The sequence below is a fragment of the Gallinula chloropus genome (assembly GCF_964237585.1).
Source record: "Gallinula chloropus genome assembly, chromosome: 1".
Classification (NCBI taxonomy): domain Eukaryota; kingdom Metazoa; phylum Chordata; class Aves; order Gruiformes; family Rallidae; genus Gallinula; species Gallinula chloropus.
In genome coordinates, this window is record NC_140085.1 from 17984956 (window position 1) to 18000007 (window position 15052).

Genomic DNA, 15052 nt, shown 5'->3' on the forward strand with positions numbered 1-15052 from the left:
CTCTTTTGAGAGGAGCTGTGGAGGTGGAAGCAAGCAGCTTGGGTGGTCTGAGTGCCAAGAGTGGGCACAGCTGGCTCCAAAACACACCACGCTACAGCATGGGCATGACCTTAATATATGACTTACTTAATTCTTCATTAATTTTCCTGATAGTTCGTGTGCCAGAAACAGGAATCCCTAAAAACACTGCGCAGACCAAAACAGATACCTCATGTGTCCCATGTTTGCACTGTGCAGGGAATTAGGCTGTAGCTAACCATTAGTACAGTTTCCTGGAGCAAGGGCAATGAGGAGCTGTTGGGTTAAGCCGTGCAAGTGCAAGGCAAGTGGAAGTTTAAAACCCACAACCCAGGCAGACCCAGATGCAGCCTCCATAACTGATTAAAAAAATAAAACCACTGGAAGTAAGCAGGGCTACTCTCCTTGCTATTTGCTTTTTAATTACTATTTCAAAGCACAGGTTTGAGTACAGAAGCCTGTGCAAGAGCCTGACTCACGCTTGCTACAGAGGTGGAAATGCTCTATGCCATCTCAGTAATCTACCTGGGATTAGTACTTGCAGCCTCCCAGGGAACATTCCCTCTTTCATTTTCCTTTTTTTAAACCAGCTTATGCTGTTACCACTGAAAAAGGGAAGACTTGGCTGTGCAGCTTTGTGAAATGCTGGCGTTTCACCCAAAGGATTGTCCACTGCATCCTAGCCATGATTTTCTGCTTTGTGAGCTGATGACAATCTGTCACACCAATGACACAGAAGGAACCCAACTGGATTTCAAGTAGTCATAAGTGACTGGCTGTTTTGGAAGGCCAGAGAGCTGTACACCACATCTGTACCCTCTGTTAGCATACAGACAGAACTCACGGGGTGCCATTTGTTAATGTGAGTGGTGTTCTCTTATGCTGAAGTGAGTTTTGCTGCATTCATGATGCAAAGATGGTACATCCACTGTTGAAAAATAAGTCGTCCAAAATAACTTTTATTAAGAAACAAGGAAGGCACAACTGTGTTTACTTACAGTGGGTGACCTGAGTTAGCAGGGAATTTAATTCTGCCTTCAGCTACTGGGAACAGAATCCAAATTTGCAGAGAAGTTTCACAACTAAGAGTAAAAAAATTTTTATCCACTGCTGCATTCAGCAGCATTTGCTCAGCTTCTCCTCCCCAGCCAGATTAAACAGACACAGTAGCCACGTAAAATGGCCAAAACTTTAAACAGAAGCCCACGAGGCCACCTCCTGCTTAGTGCTCACTGAAGTACTCGGTTAGCGCGTCCATGAGCTCCTGCTTCTTCCCCCCACCCCTGAGGCCGCAGAGCCTGCAGGCATCCTTCAGAACAGGCACAGTCAGCTTGCCCAGGGTGCCCCTCTGCACGTGACTCCGCAGCTCGTCTTTCGAGATTTCTACCTTGGGCCTCTTCTCAGCCTGAGCATCAGCAGCTAGAGAGACAGATCTTACATCACCAAGATGGAAAAGAAGTTTCTCAACAGAAAGACATCAATGTTTCTTACACATACCATAGCTGGTGGCTGGTAGCACGTGGTACTTTAACAGCTACCTACACGCTCACAGGCCTAGTTTCCTTTTCTTTTTATGAAGTAGGTGTCACTTGCTATGTAAGTCATACAGTGCATACATTTCTAGAGGAGCAATCTCAAACTGAAGTAAGAAACCTTGTGTTCTGACAGAAAGATAACCCCCAAATGAAACTGTAAGGAATGCTCACTGAGACAGCGGAATGCAGCGATTCCACAGGGAGCTCAGCTACGTGCCACTCCCACTTTACAGTTTTATAGACTGCCAAACTACATGTGTACTTCAGTGTTACTTGAGACATTCAGCTCTAAAGATGCCCATCTTGGACTTGCTGAACAGCCCATGCATAAAAGTTTGCTTCCTCACCAACACAAACTGAAAGCATGAATGATTTTACTACTCTGTCATAGAAAACCCAAAGTTATTTTAAAAATATATATATATATATTTTGCAATCATTTACCCACACTGCTTCCTATTCTTCACTATGCAATTTCTCACTCCAGCAGTTCTCCAACTGGACACCACAATATCCTCTGCTCCCTAAGAATCACCACTTTGTTATGGAGATACAAGAGTGTTGCACAAGCTGCTTCTTTAAACTACAAGACAAACTGAAAACAGAGAAGCTTCCAAATAGAATACAGACAGACATCACGTTGTGTGTCTGCACCACCATTAGGTACCTTGTTTTCGCTTTACACCCTTCCCATCAGGATTGTAGTCAGGGGGATAAACCAGCTGCTTAAATTCCTCCACCAGGTTGCCCAGCCTGCGGTTCATCTCTTCAGCCTTTGGCACTGGCAAAAGAGAAAGATTTGCCCTCTTAAAACCAGAGTCATCAGAGGAAAGTCTAACCAAGGCAATCATCAGATACAATTGTGCTTCTACAATGGCCAGCATGTGAGTCTTGCAGACATGCAAAACACAAAGGCCTGTTATGATATTCACAGAGGAGAAACTCACAACTTGGTAATACCAAGAGTTTGTGTAATACATATGTAAGGGGCTCGTGTGTGTCCCTGAACGAGAAATATATATGCAGGAGAAAACTGATACAGTGAAGTGATATAGAAGATCCCCTACCTGGTTGCACTGTTGCCCAGGTCTAGTCTCAGAAATTTAAAATACAAAAGGTTAGTATCTAAGATTGTGAACAGCTTGCTCCTGTCGCATATTTGTACGGTATCTAGCTCAAGGGACCTACATTGTTTGTTAGGCATCACTTCAGAAAAGACAATTTGTTACTCTAATACTATTCCTAGATTAAAACATCATTTTAGAAAAGGAAATAACTGCTTCAGGAGGTTTCTGTCCTTTGACAAGATACAAACTCTCACAGCCATAAGGTGGCATCATCGCCTCCTAGCTCAGTAATTCTCTTAAATAATTCTGCCCATTTATCAGACTGAAATATTAATTAAGAGTCTCAAAGAGAGGAATTTCAGAGAAAACATTTGTCACCATAGAAAAAAAGGTGATTCAATTTTAATTTTGGAGGGTAAAGTGAGCAATTTTTCCTTTGTCTTAAAAGTGACAGCATCAGAAAGGAAGATTTCAATATTCCAGAACGGACACATCCAGAATTCTACATCTTGGAACTACATGCAACTGAAGTATTTTTCAAAGACATTTGGGTTTCCAGTAACACCACTCTACCTTTGTTCTAAGTTAAGAGCCCTTTACCCCACCTTCCTTTGCATCCATCAATTATTCTCACTTGTAAGATCCTCAGCTTGTTCTGGTTCCAACAAATCCAGCGCCAAAGCCTCCAGATTCCTGAAGTGCTGCTGCAAAACTGGGTTCTCAAAGCTGTCAGTCCTGTCAAGAATCCCCCAAAATGTCAGTGCATGCTGCCAAGAAGACAGACAAGATACATAAGATCTACCACCCATTTATTTCAAAGTAAGACTTCCTTCTTTCCCACACAACAACCCAGCTTCTTTTCCTCTTTCCAGTTTACCTCCTGCATCACTATCCTGTCGTGTACCAACTGCATTAGAAAGCTGTGTGAGACAAATGGAGACAGTGGCATTCGACTTTAACACGCTGTGCTGCTTTCCACATATCTGGGGAAAAAAAATCTCCCCTAAAAGCACTTCCTGAAACTTATCCTGAAATTTATTGTAGCTCTAATGGAAAAGCCTTGAGCATTCTCTCTAAGGTGCTCTAATTTAAATGATCTGGGTCTGATCTGAGATAGATTGGCAGAGCCACAATAAAACACGGTGCATCTGCAACACATGACAACAGCCTAGAAAACAAGAGCAGTTCTGTAACAAGCTCCAGAACATCCTGCACAAAGCACATGGCGCCTGGGGATTCAGAACGATCGAGAATGAAGTCTGGACAAAGGTACCACAAAGGGAAACAAGGTCAATCAAAACACACCACAGTCTCGTCTCATGGACACCACAGCCTAAGGACGTGTGTGACAGAGCAAGCAAGGGTGGTGCTTTCTTCCCTGTGCCACCCCACCCCTGCTATTCATCCCCAGGTACCTGTATCGGAACCGGAGTTTCTTAATGATTTCCTTCATTTTGTCCACCTGCTCTGGGTCAGCCGGCACCTTCTCTGTAAAGTCAACATTCCGTTTGTCATCCGCGTATGGGAGGAAAATGACGTGGAAACCTACACAGGAGAGGGAGCAAAGTCATGCAGAACCACAACCTCAAAACAGTAATTGATGGAAAAGACCCACGTGCTTCCTCACTAGGTCTTACAGCTCCTCAAACTAGGTAGCAATCCATGATACCTCCTAGTACCTGCAACGCTGACTCCCAATCTCAATGCATAGAATCACAGTATCACAGAATGTTAGAGGTTGGAAGGGATCTCAGAAGATCATCTGGTCCAACTCCCCTGCCAGAGCAGGATCACCTAGATTAGGTCACACAAGAAGATGTCCAGGCAGGTTTTGAATGTCTCCAGAGAGGTAGACTCCACAGCCTCTCTGGGCAGCCTGTTCCAGTGCTCTGTCACCCTCACAGTGAAAATGTGTTTTCTTATGTTCACATGGAACCTCCTATGCTCCAGCTTGCACCTACTGCCCTTTGTCCTATCATTGGACATCACTGAGAAGAGCCTGGGTCTGTCCTCCTGACACCCATCATTTACATATTTATAGACATTAATAAGGTCACCCTTCAGTTTCCTCTCCTCCAGGCTAAAGAGACCCAGATCCCTCAGCCTGTCCTCATAAGGAAGGTGTTCCACTCTCTTAATCATCTTGGTGGCCCTGCACTGGACTTTTTCAAGTAGTTCAAGTAGTTCCCTGTCCTTGAACTGAAGGGCCCTGAACAATATTCCTGGTGTGGTCTCACTAGGGGGAGAAGGTCCTCTCTTGACCTACTAACACCCCCCCTTCTAATACACCCCAGGATGCCACTGTCCACCTTAGCCACGAGGGCACACTGCTGGCTCATGGTGATCAGGCTGTCCACCAGGACCCCCAGGTCCCTTTCCCCTGTACCGCTCTCCAACAGATCTGTCCCCAAACTATACTGGTACCTGGAACCAGCTGGTACATAGAATCAACGTCCTGCCTGGGAATACCACTGCATTTTCCCCTAAGTGGTAACTCTTTGTAAATGTGGCGCTTCGGGACATGGTGGTGTTGGGTCGATGGTTGGACTTGATGACCTCAGAAGTCTTTTCCAACCTTAAGGACTCTGTGATCTGTGAACATCACTAAGCTCTTTCAAAAAGATGTGAACTAAATGCATAGCCAAGAGCTGGAAACTAGTGCCTTGCTTTTCATGGAGGAGATCAACTTGTCCACCCTCCCCATGTCTCACTGTACATAAGCTTGAAAAAGGCTTGTTTGGAAAGAATAAAAATTAAGCAGGACTAAGAATATTTTCATGTCATATGGGAGGACGTTATGCTGAATACACCAGTTGGGTGGGGAAAGGCAGCATCTCTTCCCATACCTGGAGGGGCTATCTGCACTTTCTGCTCATCCACTTCTTCCTCCTGGGGAACCAGGGCCACAAAGCGAGGGGGAACGTTCCGGCGGGGGGTGTATCGGCACAGTGCCATCACCTCCTTCTCCAAGCACTTCATCAACAAGGCATTAAATAGAGTTGTACTCCCTGGAAATTAAAGACTCTATCAGTCAGATCAGATTGACAGCTTTGCTCCTTTATTCAGGAATGCAACCCTAGATATTAGTTTCAACACCTGTGACTTCTTTGAGATGTTTGCAATATTCCAGAGGTAAAGAGAACTTTTGGAAAGGGGAGCCCTTGAAAATGACAATATTAATGTCCTGAATAGAATGGTGACTGTTCTGGTGAAAGAACCAGAATCACTAGCATCTGAGCAATGAAATATGGTTGAAAATTTGAAACAGGTTATCTACAAAGTCTCTCTCTGGTCTGGTAGGACATCATAGTAGCAGCACATCATAGAACCTTTTGCAGTCACTACACACTAAGAATTCAGACTGCAGTATTCCTCACAAGGCACACCTTTGCTTCATGTTTTACCAGATATAGTGGTCAGGAAAAGACTGACATACAAGTAACATGTTTGATTCAGGAAACTGCTAAGCTGGAAAAGCTAGTGTAAAGGTTCTTTATTCAGGCAGTGCAAAGCATCTGGTCACAACCCAGCCCTCTTTATCCATTGGTAGACTGAGGAGCTCTTTACTCACAAGCCAGTGAAGTGTTGTTAATTCAACCATACTTCCTGAGTACTACATTTCCCCTTCTAGCTGAAATGGACTTAAATTTAAATCCAGCAAGTATGTCCACGGGCTTTGCTTTTCAACCACCCCCTCTTGTCCTGTATTACGATCTGTCACTTCCATTTATGACAAATTAAGTATTTTGGGACCACATCTGCCTAGTTTTGTTAGCTGCTTGTTGCAACAGATGAAATGTGAATCTCTTCTGCTACTGAAGAATTAACTGCAGCTGAGAGGGGCAGTAACAGTTCATTCTATGCTTTTTAACATTAGTGAGTTTTGAAATAAAATGAAGATTTTACAGTCAATGAGCCCTACTTGAACTCAACCGCTTACCCTAAAGCAAGACAGTGAATCTCTTGCCATTTTTACTTACCACTTATGATGGACTCCTCAGGATAGATGAACTGGGAGGGCCTGATATGGTGGTGCTGCTTTAGCATCGACAGTGGTTTGAAACCAATCAGAAACAAGCCCAGAGAATCAAACCGTTTTAATTCTTCTGTTTCCTCTTTCTCCAGCACAATCTGGCGGTTCCCATATGTCTAAACCAAGAAAGAATGATTTACTTATGCTGGCAGCACATACATGCAGGAGGGGTGCAGAGGAAGATCGTGCAATCATTGTCTTCCACTACTGAAAAGGGCAAAGCAGAGGAAATAGTCATCACTTCTCATCACACTGCCACAGGAGGTCACCATCTGTGACTATTATGCCAAGGGAAATTCCACCTGGATGTTAGAAAAATGTACTTTAGGACAATCGCCCTGGCATAGAGGGGCTGTCAGGCATCATCTCTGGAGTTCAGAGCTGTCCTAAACAAACCCGGAGTCCCCTGATCTGGTTTTATGAATCTTGCTTTGGGCTGGACCAGACATTTTTAGAGGTCCTGTCTGATTCTGAACTTGCTTCTGCAGACGGGTGTCAGGTACCGACTCCTGGCACAAACAGTGGCTGAGAAGCGGTGCTTCTGAGGCATCGGTGCTTCTGAGGCATCACTCACACACCACAACAACAAAACCTTCCCACAGTGCAGCTGCTGAAGTTCGCCATTAGGGCCTAACGCTCAACTTCCTGTTCATCTTTTGTACTTCACTTCAAGAACTAACATCCAGTGTAAACTCAATCTTAGGACAACAACTTAAAGAGCCTTTGGCATAGAAGGGCACACATGGCACGCTTATGACAGTGTACCTAGTGACAGCATACAGATGTAAGTATTTCTGCATCTGATTTCTGAAGTGACATACAGACAAAAGCAGCAAGGGGATCAGTATCTCCCACATCACACAGGGTAAAGCTGGCACACACTCAGTACGTTACCTGAGCCCTTTTTGTATCACTAGGCAGGAGCAAGCTGCCTGTTTTTCCATTAAACATCCTTGTTTTTGTTTTAACTGGTTCATTAGTTTCCCGATAAAGCTTCACTGGATATGGCTTGTAAGCTTTATGAGCAAGGCTGTAAACACCAACAGAAAGTGACAGATCTTTGTTCAGATACAGATTTAACCTGTGGAAAAAAAACCCAAACAAACAGATACAGACTTGAGACTTCCAAAAGATCACTTTTGCAAAAGAAAGTACGTCATCTCCCCAGGTAACTTATTTTCTCTGACCTCCTCTATTCTACCCTCCCAAAATACATCTTACTTCTGGAAATACACTATTACTTGAGTGATAACCTCACTTGTATAAAACATTCTTGCCATGCTGTCACTTCTGGCCACAAAAATGATTTTAGCACAAATAATTTACCATATTTCTTCCCCCTGTCCTCAATGTGAAGGGCAGCTCTGCTCAGGCACAGCACAGGCCAAGTTCACTTTTGGGTACTCCGCGTGTACCTAATGCAATGTGACCTCTGAATTCACACAGCTGTTGCACAGAAGGCAAAATTCCCCCAAAAGAGCCCCATCAAGACAAACAATATCAGGATTGAAAAATAAATAGATCAAACTTACAAGAGCAAAACCAAACCAACAAACCAAAAAACCCCAAACAGAAGCAAAGGTTTAAAACCAGAGGTGATCTTCAGGTTCTGAGAGCAGAACAGTGAACTGCTGGGAATGTTACTTTCTCTCCCTTAAAACATATCACTGGTACAGGATTCTTGCTCCTCAAGTGTTAGAAAACATTCCCAGAAGAGGATAATAAAGCTGCAAGCGTGAGCAAGAACATCAGTGACAACAGCTCAAGTGTGGATACTTTTATTATACATCTTTAAAATATATATATATTTATTATATATAAAAACCCCTCACAAGGCTGCAATGTTCATTCCCTTACTGTGCTTCCACATGATTCTGCTATGACTTCACTCATTATAAAACCAAGTGTTACAGAGTACTTGGTTCCCAAAATACTTTCTATCTGCTTTGTCAAGATCCTTTTAATCTCTCTGTAAGTATCTCTAATCTTTCAGTAGGAGATCAGAAACATCAAGGCTATGTGGATGCATACCAAGCACGTAGACAGACTGGCCACACAGAATTCTTTAATATTAGGCCAGAATACCAACCAGTCACATGGAGATTAGTCTTTTCTGAAGGTGACACTAGTAAGAAAAGTCTTGTTTCAATCTTTTTTATATATGTATTTTACTTGGCAATGATGTAATTTTTCTAGATGTTCATTTCTGGCCAAGCTTGACAGAGATGTCAGACAGAGGAAAAAAGGATGCCTAGCTTCACTCTCCACTCTTCTCATCCACCAAGGACAAGTATCATTGTAAGCTACAGAAGAAACACCATTCTTGGACTAAGGAATTAAGATTGATGCCTTTATAGACCAATCATTTCAGAAGAGGGAGGTGAGATGCAACCTAAAACCAACCTCAGGTTGCTGAACGAAATCACAACCAGGCACAAACCTGACTAAAGTCCGTTTCTTTGTCTCCTTCGCTCGTACTTTCTTCATGAGATGTTCCAGTTTCTCTGACTCCTGAGGATGGATCCCAAGGTCCTCATCCTCCGCTACGTTTATGATATCCCTGTAGAACAAAGAGACATCGAACCCTCCAGGCTTCTTCAAGTGCATCAAATCCAGGATGATACCTAGAAATAAAATAAGAGACAGGAGGAGGATCACAGAAACTGCTTTCTTCTTACATCAGCATGTTTCTCAGCACTCTAAGATTTCTCTAAGCAAAGACTTTAAGCAAGAATAAGCTCAAAATTGTCATCTATGCCAGGAGTGAAAGCGTCTAGGGAAAGAAGCAAAAGACATTCTTCAACTTCTGTCAAAACAATGCAGCACAGAAAATGTTTCCTTTCAAATTAAGAACCTGGACAACACTGTGTACAAATCAGCTCTGACAAGCTCCTGTAAAACATAATCTCAGCTATAGGGGAAGCAATGAGTTCACAAATTCCCCTCTTCCAGTTATAAGGCTAGTGGATTAAGCAAACCTCACAGCTCCTAGATCCAGCACATCTGCTGAACTCCAAAAACGCTTGCTATCTCCAAAACACTTGTTTAGATTGGATATTAAGAAAAAAATTCTTCACTGAAAGAGTGATCAGGCATTAGAACAGGCTGCCCAGAAAGGTGGTGGAGTCACCATGCCTGGAGGTGTTCAAAAAACCATGTAGACACAGCACTCCAGGACATGGTTTAGTTGGCATTGGTGGGATCAGAGAGTTGGATTTGATAATCTTAGTGGTGTTTCCCAACCTTAAAGATTCCGTGATTCTATGGTCTTGGCTGCATAGCTGAACTAATGAAACACTTGCTCTCCAGTCTCTGAGGACAGGTCACTGCTGTTCAGCCAACTCAAAATGCAGCCATGAAAGTAACTTTTCTTTGTGTTAACTCATTGTTATGATTCCCTTCCTGGAACACGGTGGGACAATTAAATAAAGTAGAGTTTGTTTTCCACGGCCCTCTCAAGTCCTGATTTATGTTATTGGAGTGGAAGAACAGATCTTAGAAAACAAGTGTTAGCTGCTGGATACCAGATTTTCTAATTTAGATATCAAATTCCTAAGTTAGAGCTTCAGAAAGATTCCCCAGTTCTGATGACTTTATATTCCTTTCCCATCACAAACTTGCAAGGCGGTTAACGTCTGCTGCAAAGGATACAGCACTTTCACTCTGCCTGAAATTAGAGAAGATACTGACCTGTGTCTCTCAGATCACCAGCTCTGGTCCTGGCCAGCTTGGCTTTAGCACTGTCACTGGCATGAGGGTCATCCTCATTGGTGAAGAGCATGATCCTTTTGTGGCTCAGTTTGACTCGGACATCGCTGAAGAGGTTAGAGCAGGCCCAGAGTGCTTCACCCAGGGAATAGTCAGTGTTGTGGCCAAAAGTCTTGGAGAAAAGTACTCGTCCTTCATCTCCCCTGTATTTGTCCAGTTCCAGAACACGCTTTGCACCTAGGGGTGGTGACAGTATCAGCATGACTTAGAAACACGGACAGAAGGACCGCAAACTCTTCTAGGTATGCACAGAGGGTCCCCTGCAGCTGATGTGTGAGTAGTGTCCCCTAGCACCTCTGCAGCAGTGCCCTTCCAACACCTGGCTGAGAAAACTGCTCAGCATAGCCCAACGTTTGCAATATTGCACCTGAAAGTACTTTCTAGGTCAGAAAGGACACAGGGTGCCCCAACACCTTCCTGCTGGGGGAGGGAAACAGGGAGATCAACATATGGCAATCTCTCTGCGCCAAAAGGACAAGTTCTCAGCAGGAAAAGCAGCAGAGAAAGGAGAGAAGGTGAAATATGTCCTACATCTCCATGGCAGTTGGGATGGTGAAGAATTCTTCCTGCTCCCTTGCCCCACATGATTTGGGTTCAGCTCATAGATGACCATGTGGAGCACAGCAGCATTCAGGGTGCGTATCCACGGCCTTCGTGAAGCTCTATGAATTACACCAGCCCAACTAGAACTCCTTTCCTCACTTACCAGCAGATTCTCTGCCTTCCTCCCTAACTCTACAAAGAGAGACAAGCTTTCATTGTTCCACTACTGTGTTCTGCAGAGGCTCCTCCTTTGTCCTTCACTCAAATTCTACAGCACTTATGAACATGTCACCTGAAAATGTCTCTCCCCTGCTGCTATCCACAATTTTATTTTCATCTCCTCAGCTGCCATTTAGCTAAGTCTTCATATTTACATATTACATAACAACTAACTATAGCACCCCTTCCTTCTCCAGAGCACGCTGCTCTCCAGGGGCAGCAATGTCTATTTTCCTTTTTCACACCACCCATCTGTTACCCACACCCTCTCGATCAGCATGGTGAAGTTACTGCCTTTAATACAAGGAAAAGGACAAACAGGGAAGGAGGAGGAAAAGGGATGAGCAAGGAGCCTAAGGTACTTGCTGCCTGAAAAGGGAGAAGAACCTGGGGCAGCCTTGTCAGGTCCCTGTTATAATTAATTCTGGAACTAGGACAAGGCACAGTTCTTACAGGAGAATCCCATGCGGTATTAAAACACTACAGCAAGAGCACCAACCTGCACCTACTATTTAAGAACGTGAAGTAAAATCTTCTCAGAGACTACAGGCTGCTATTAAAAGCCAGCAGACAAAATCCCCCCCTACCCCAAGACTCTCCACTGTCAGAGAATCTGTCACCACTAGCATGTGTTCTTTGCACTCCTCCTACCTTTTCCACCTTTTCTAACTCAGCAACTGGCACTCATTATCAAGCAGATGCCAGGTAATTCTAAGGAATTCTAAGAATGGAAGAGCTAAATCCAAGAACTGCAAAATTTATTATGAAAATAAGAGATGGAACACCCACAACAGGTTAACGTACTTGGACAACCCGTTCTAGCTGACCCCACGCAGAGGGCTGGGCAATGTGACCTCCAGAAACCCCATCCAGCCTCAGTCATTCCATGATACCCTTCATTAGCTGGAATCTGCAGTGCCCTAGCACGTACACAGACTTCTCTGAAGTGTGGCAGACACACTGTGGGCTTTCAAGAGTTCTGTTGAGATACTCTTAGATTTAGCAGTCAGTAAATGGAGAAGAGAAGGCTCCAGGGGGACCTTATAGCAGCCTTCCAGTACTTGAAAGGTGCCTATAGGAAAGCTGGGGAAGAACTGTTCACAATAGGACAAGGGGTAACGGTTTTAAACTAGAAAAGGGGAGATTTAGGTTGTATATTAGAAAAAAAATCTTCAATGTGAGGGTGTTAGATCAGTGGAACAGGTTGCCCAGTGACATAGTGGAGGTCTCATCCCTGAAGATATTCAAGGTCAGGCTTGATGGGGCTCTGAGTCACCTGATCTAGTAGAGAGGTCCCTGCTTACTGTAAGGGGGTTGGACTAGATGACCTCCAAATGTCCCTTCCAACCTTACACATTCTATGATTCTGTAACTGAACTACCACATTGAAACAGAAGACACAGAAAAGAGATCTGAAGCAACTATAACACAAAAAGCTAAACTCCCACAAAGTTTCTGAGCTTTCAAAAAATTTCTAAACCTATTCCCCTCCCCACACATCCCAGTAACAAAAACTGTTTTCAGAGAGACCAGCTACCATCAATACTACTACACAGATTTCCTTCCTCCATCCACCCACATAACCATCATACCACTTTCCTGCCGTCACCTGGATTGTCCAGCTCCTGAAGAACGTAGATGTGCTTGAAATCTGCTGAGTTCTTGTTCTTTTCTGTGCCATAGAACACAACACTGAGCAGATCCCTGTCACTACTGATGATTTTGCTGGTGTACACATTCCGGATGCACTGGGGGGGGGAATAAATAAATGCACATAGGTCAAAATATCAAGAAAATCAGTTGCAGTAAAGGTGCAGAAGCTTTGTCTTCAGCAGTTTGTATGAGCAGACTCTGGCAAACAGAAGAATCATAACAAATGCCTTAAGCTAAATTTCACCAGGAGAAAGAATTTGTGACCTTGGGTTTTGAGAATTTTTTTTCAGTACACAGCTTTATGTACCTGTCATTACCACTCCCTTTCTCCTAGCAAGATCAATGAAATAAACACCTTTTAAATACCCCAACCCTGACTGCAGGTCAATCGCTCATTCTATAAGCACCTGCTTCACCAAACTCCAGACACAGCCCACCAGGCAATGGATCTTTCCAAGCCCATGGCCATTCAGCCATCTGAGTAGCTTGAGTTTCCCAGTGACTTCAGACCAACACTTGAGGCAGAGCAACAACCTGGTAGCCATACCCATGGCTCTATGTATATATATGTCATCCCAAACATATATACAGGCTGGGAGAAGAGTTCCTTGAGAGTAGCCCTGCTGAGAAGGACCTGGGTGTCATGGTGGATGAGAAACGTAACATGAGCCAGCAGTGTGCTCTTGCAGCTCTCAAGGCCAACGGTATCCTGGGTTCCATCAGAAGAGGGGTGGCCAGCAGGGACAGGGAGGTGATTGTCCCTCTCTACTCTGCCCTCAGGAGGCCCCATCGGGAGTCCTGTGTCCAGATCTGGGGCCCCCAATGCAAGAAAGATGTAGAACTGTTGGGAGAGGGTTCAGAGGAGGCCATGAAGATGATTAGAGGGCTGGAGCACCTGCCCTACAAAGACAGGCTGAGGGAGCTGGGCTTGTTCAGCCTAGAGGAGAGAAGGCTGCAGCGGGACCTCCTTGCAGCCTTCCAGTACCTGAAGTGAGCATACAAACAGGAGGGGAATCAACTTCTTCAAAGAGTATATAATGGCAGGTCAAGGGGGAATGAACTAAAGCTAAAGGAGGGAGGATTTAGATTAAATATTAGCGGGAAGCTCTCTGCAGAGAGAGTGGTGAGGGGCTGGAACAGGCTGCCCAGAGTGGTGCTGGATGCCTCATCCCTGGGGGTGTTCAAGGCCGGGTTGGATGGGGCCCTGGGCAACCTTGTGCAGATCCAGGCCTGGAGGTTGGTGTCCCTGCCTGTGGCAGGGGGGGGTTGGAACTCTGTGATCCTTGGGGTCCCTTCTAACCCAGACCGTTCTGTGACCGTATGGAGGTGCAGAAGGCGATCCCTGGGGGGACTGGGCAGCACCCCAAGGTTCCCAGCGCAGCCTCACCTGGATGGTCATGTCGAAGGGAGTCACGTCGTCCCCCTCACACTCAAACATTGCCTTGGAGGCATCGACTAAGAAAATGAGGCTGTCCCGGCCTGAGAAGCTGTAGCTGGCTACGGAAAGGGCGGAGAAACGGTTTCAGCAGCGGCCCCTCCGCCCGCTGACCAACCGCGGGCAGCGGGCCTGGGGCTGCCCGCCATGAGCGGACCCGGAGGGACGGGACCCTTACCGCCCGCGTCGGGCCCCTCCTCCTGCTGCTCGCCCTCCTCATCCTCCTCCGGCCCCTCGCTCCGATAGTAGGACACCCACTCCGACATGACTCCCGAGCCGGGCGGGGGTGGGAGAAGGACGGTCCGAGCCCGCAGCAGCCGCGCAACCCACACCCGGCACCCCCCGACCTGCGCCCCACGCCCGGACAGCTTCCGCGGCCACGCGCGGCGCGCCCCAGCCTGCCATTCATCGGAGGACCCGCCTTCCCTAGGCACTCTGACCAATGGCGGCAGAGGAAGGGCGCCGCACTCTGCCCAACCCCGCCTCCCCTCCGCGTGGATTGGTTGTGGGGGAGAGAGATGAAGGCGGGAGCTTTATCCGCCCTGCGCGTGGCTCCGGCTCCCAAGCCGGAAGAGGCGCCAGGCCTCAGCCAATGACAGGGGGGCTCCCCCATCCCCGCCCACCGCCTCTAGCACCGCCCCCGCGGCGAACCCCCTCGCTCTGCATAACGGCGCAGTGACGGGGCAGCCCGGCCGGCTGCCGGCGGTGGCGCATGCGCAGGAGCCGCGTCGCCCCTTCCGTTCCGTCTGTCACCTCTCCGCTGGCGCTACCGCACCCGCGA

General features: G+C 46.0%; 1 protein-coding gene across 1 annotated transcript; it reads right to left on the minus strand.

Annotated features, from left to right (window-relative positions):
• Window positions 1-442: 442 nt before the first annotated feature.
• On the minus strand, window positions 443-14537 carry XRCC6 (X-ray repair cross complementing 6; the record flags this gene model as incomplete). The annotated part of the gene is made up of 12 exons (XM_084266692.1): window positions 443-1437; window positions 2221-2334; window positions 3255-3355; window positions 4036-4165; window positions 5467-5628; window positions 6601-6769; window positions 7548-7734; window positions 9094-9277; window positions 10344-10598; window positions 12793-12931; window positions 14224-14333; window positions 14450-14537. 12 exons carry the CDS (start codon window positions 14535-14537, stop codon window positions 1241-1243), a joined length of 1836 nt encoding a protein of 611 aa, XP_084122818.1. The 3' UTR covers window positions 443-1240.
• Window positions 14538-15052: the final 515 nt, after the last annotated feature.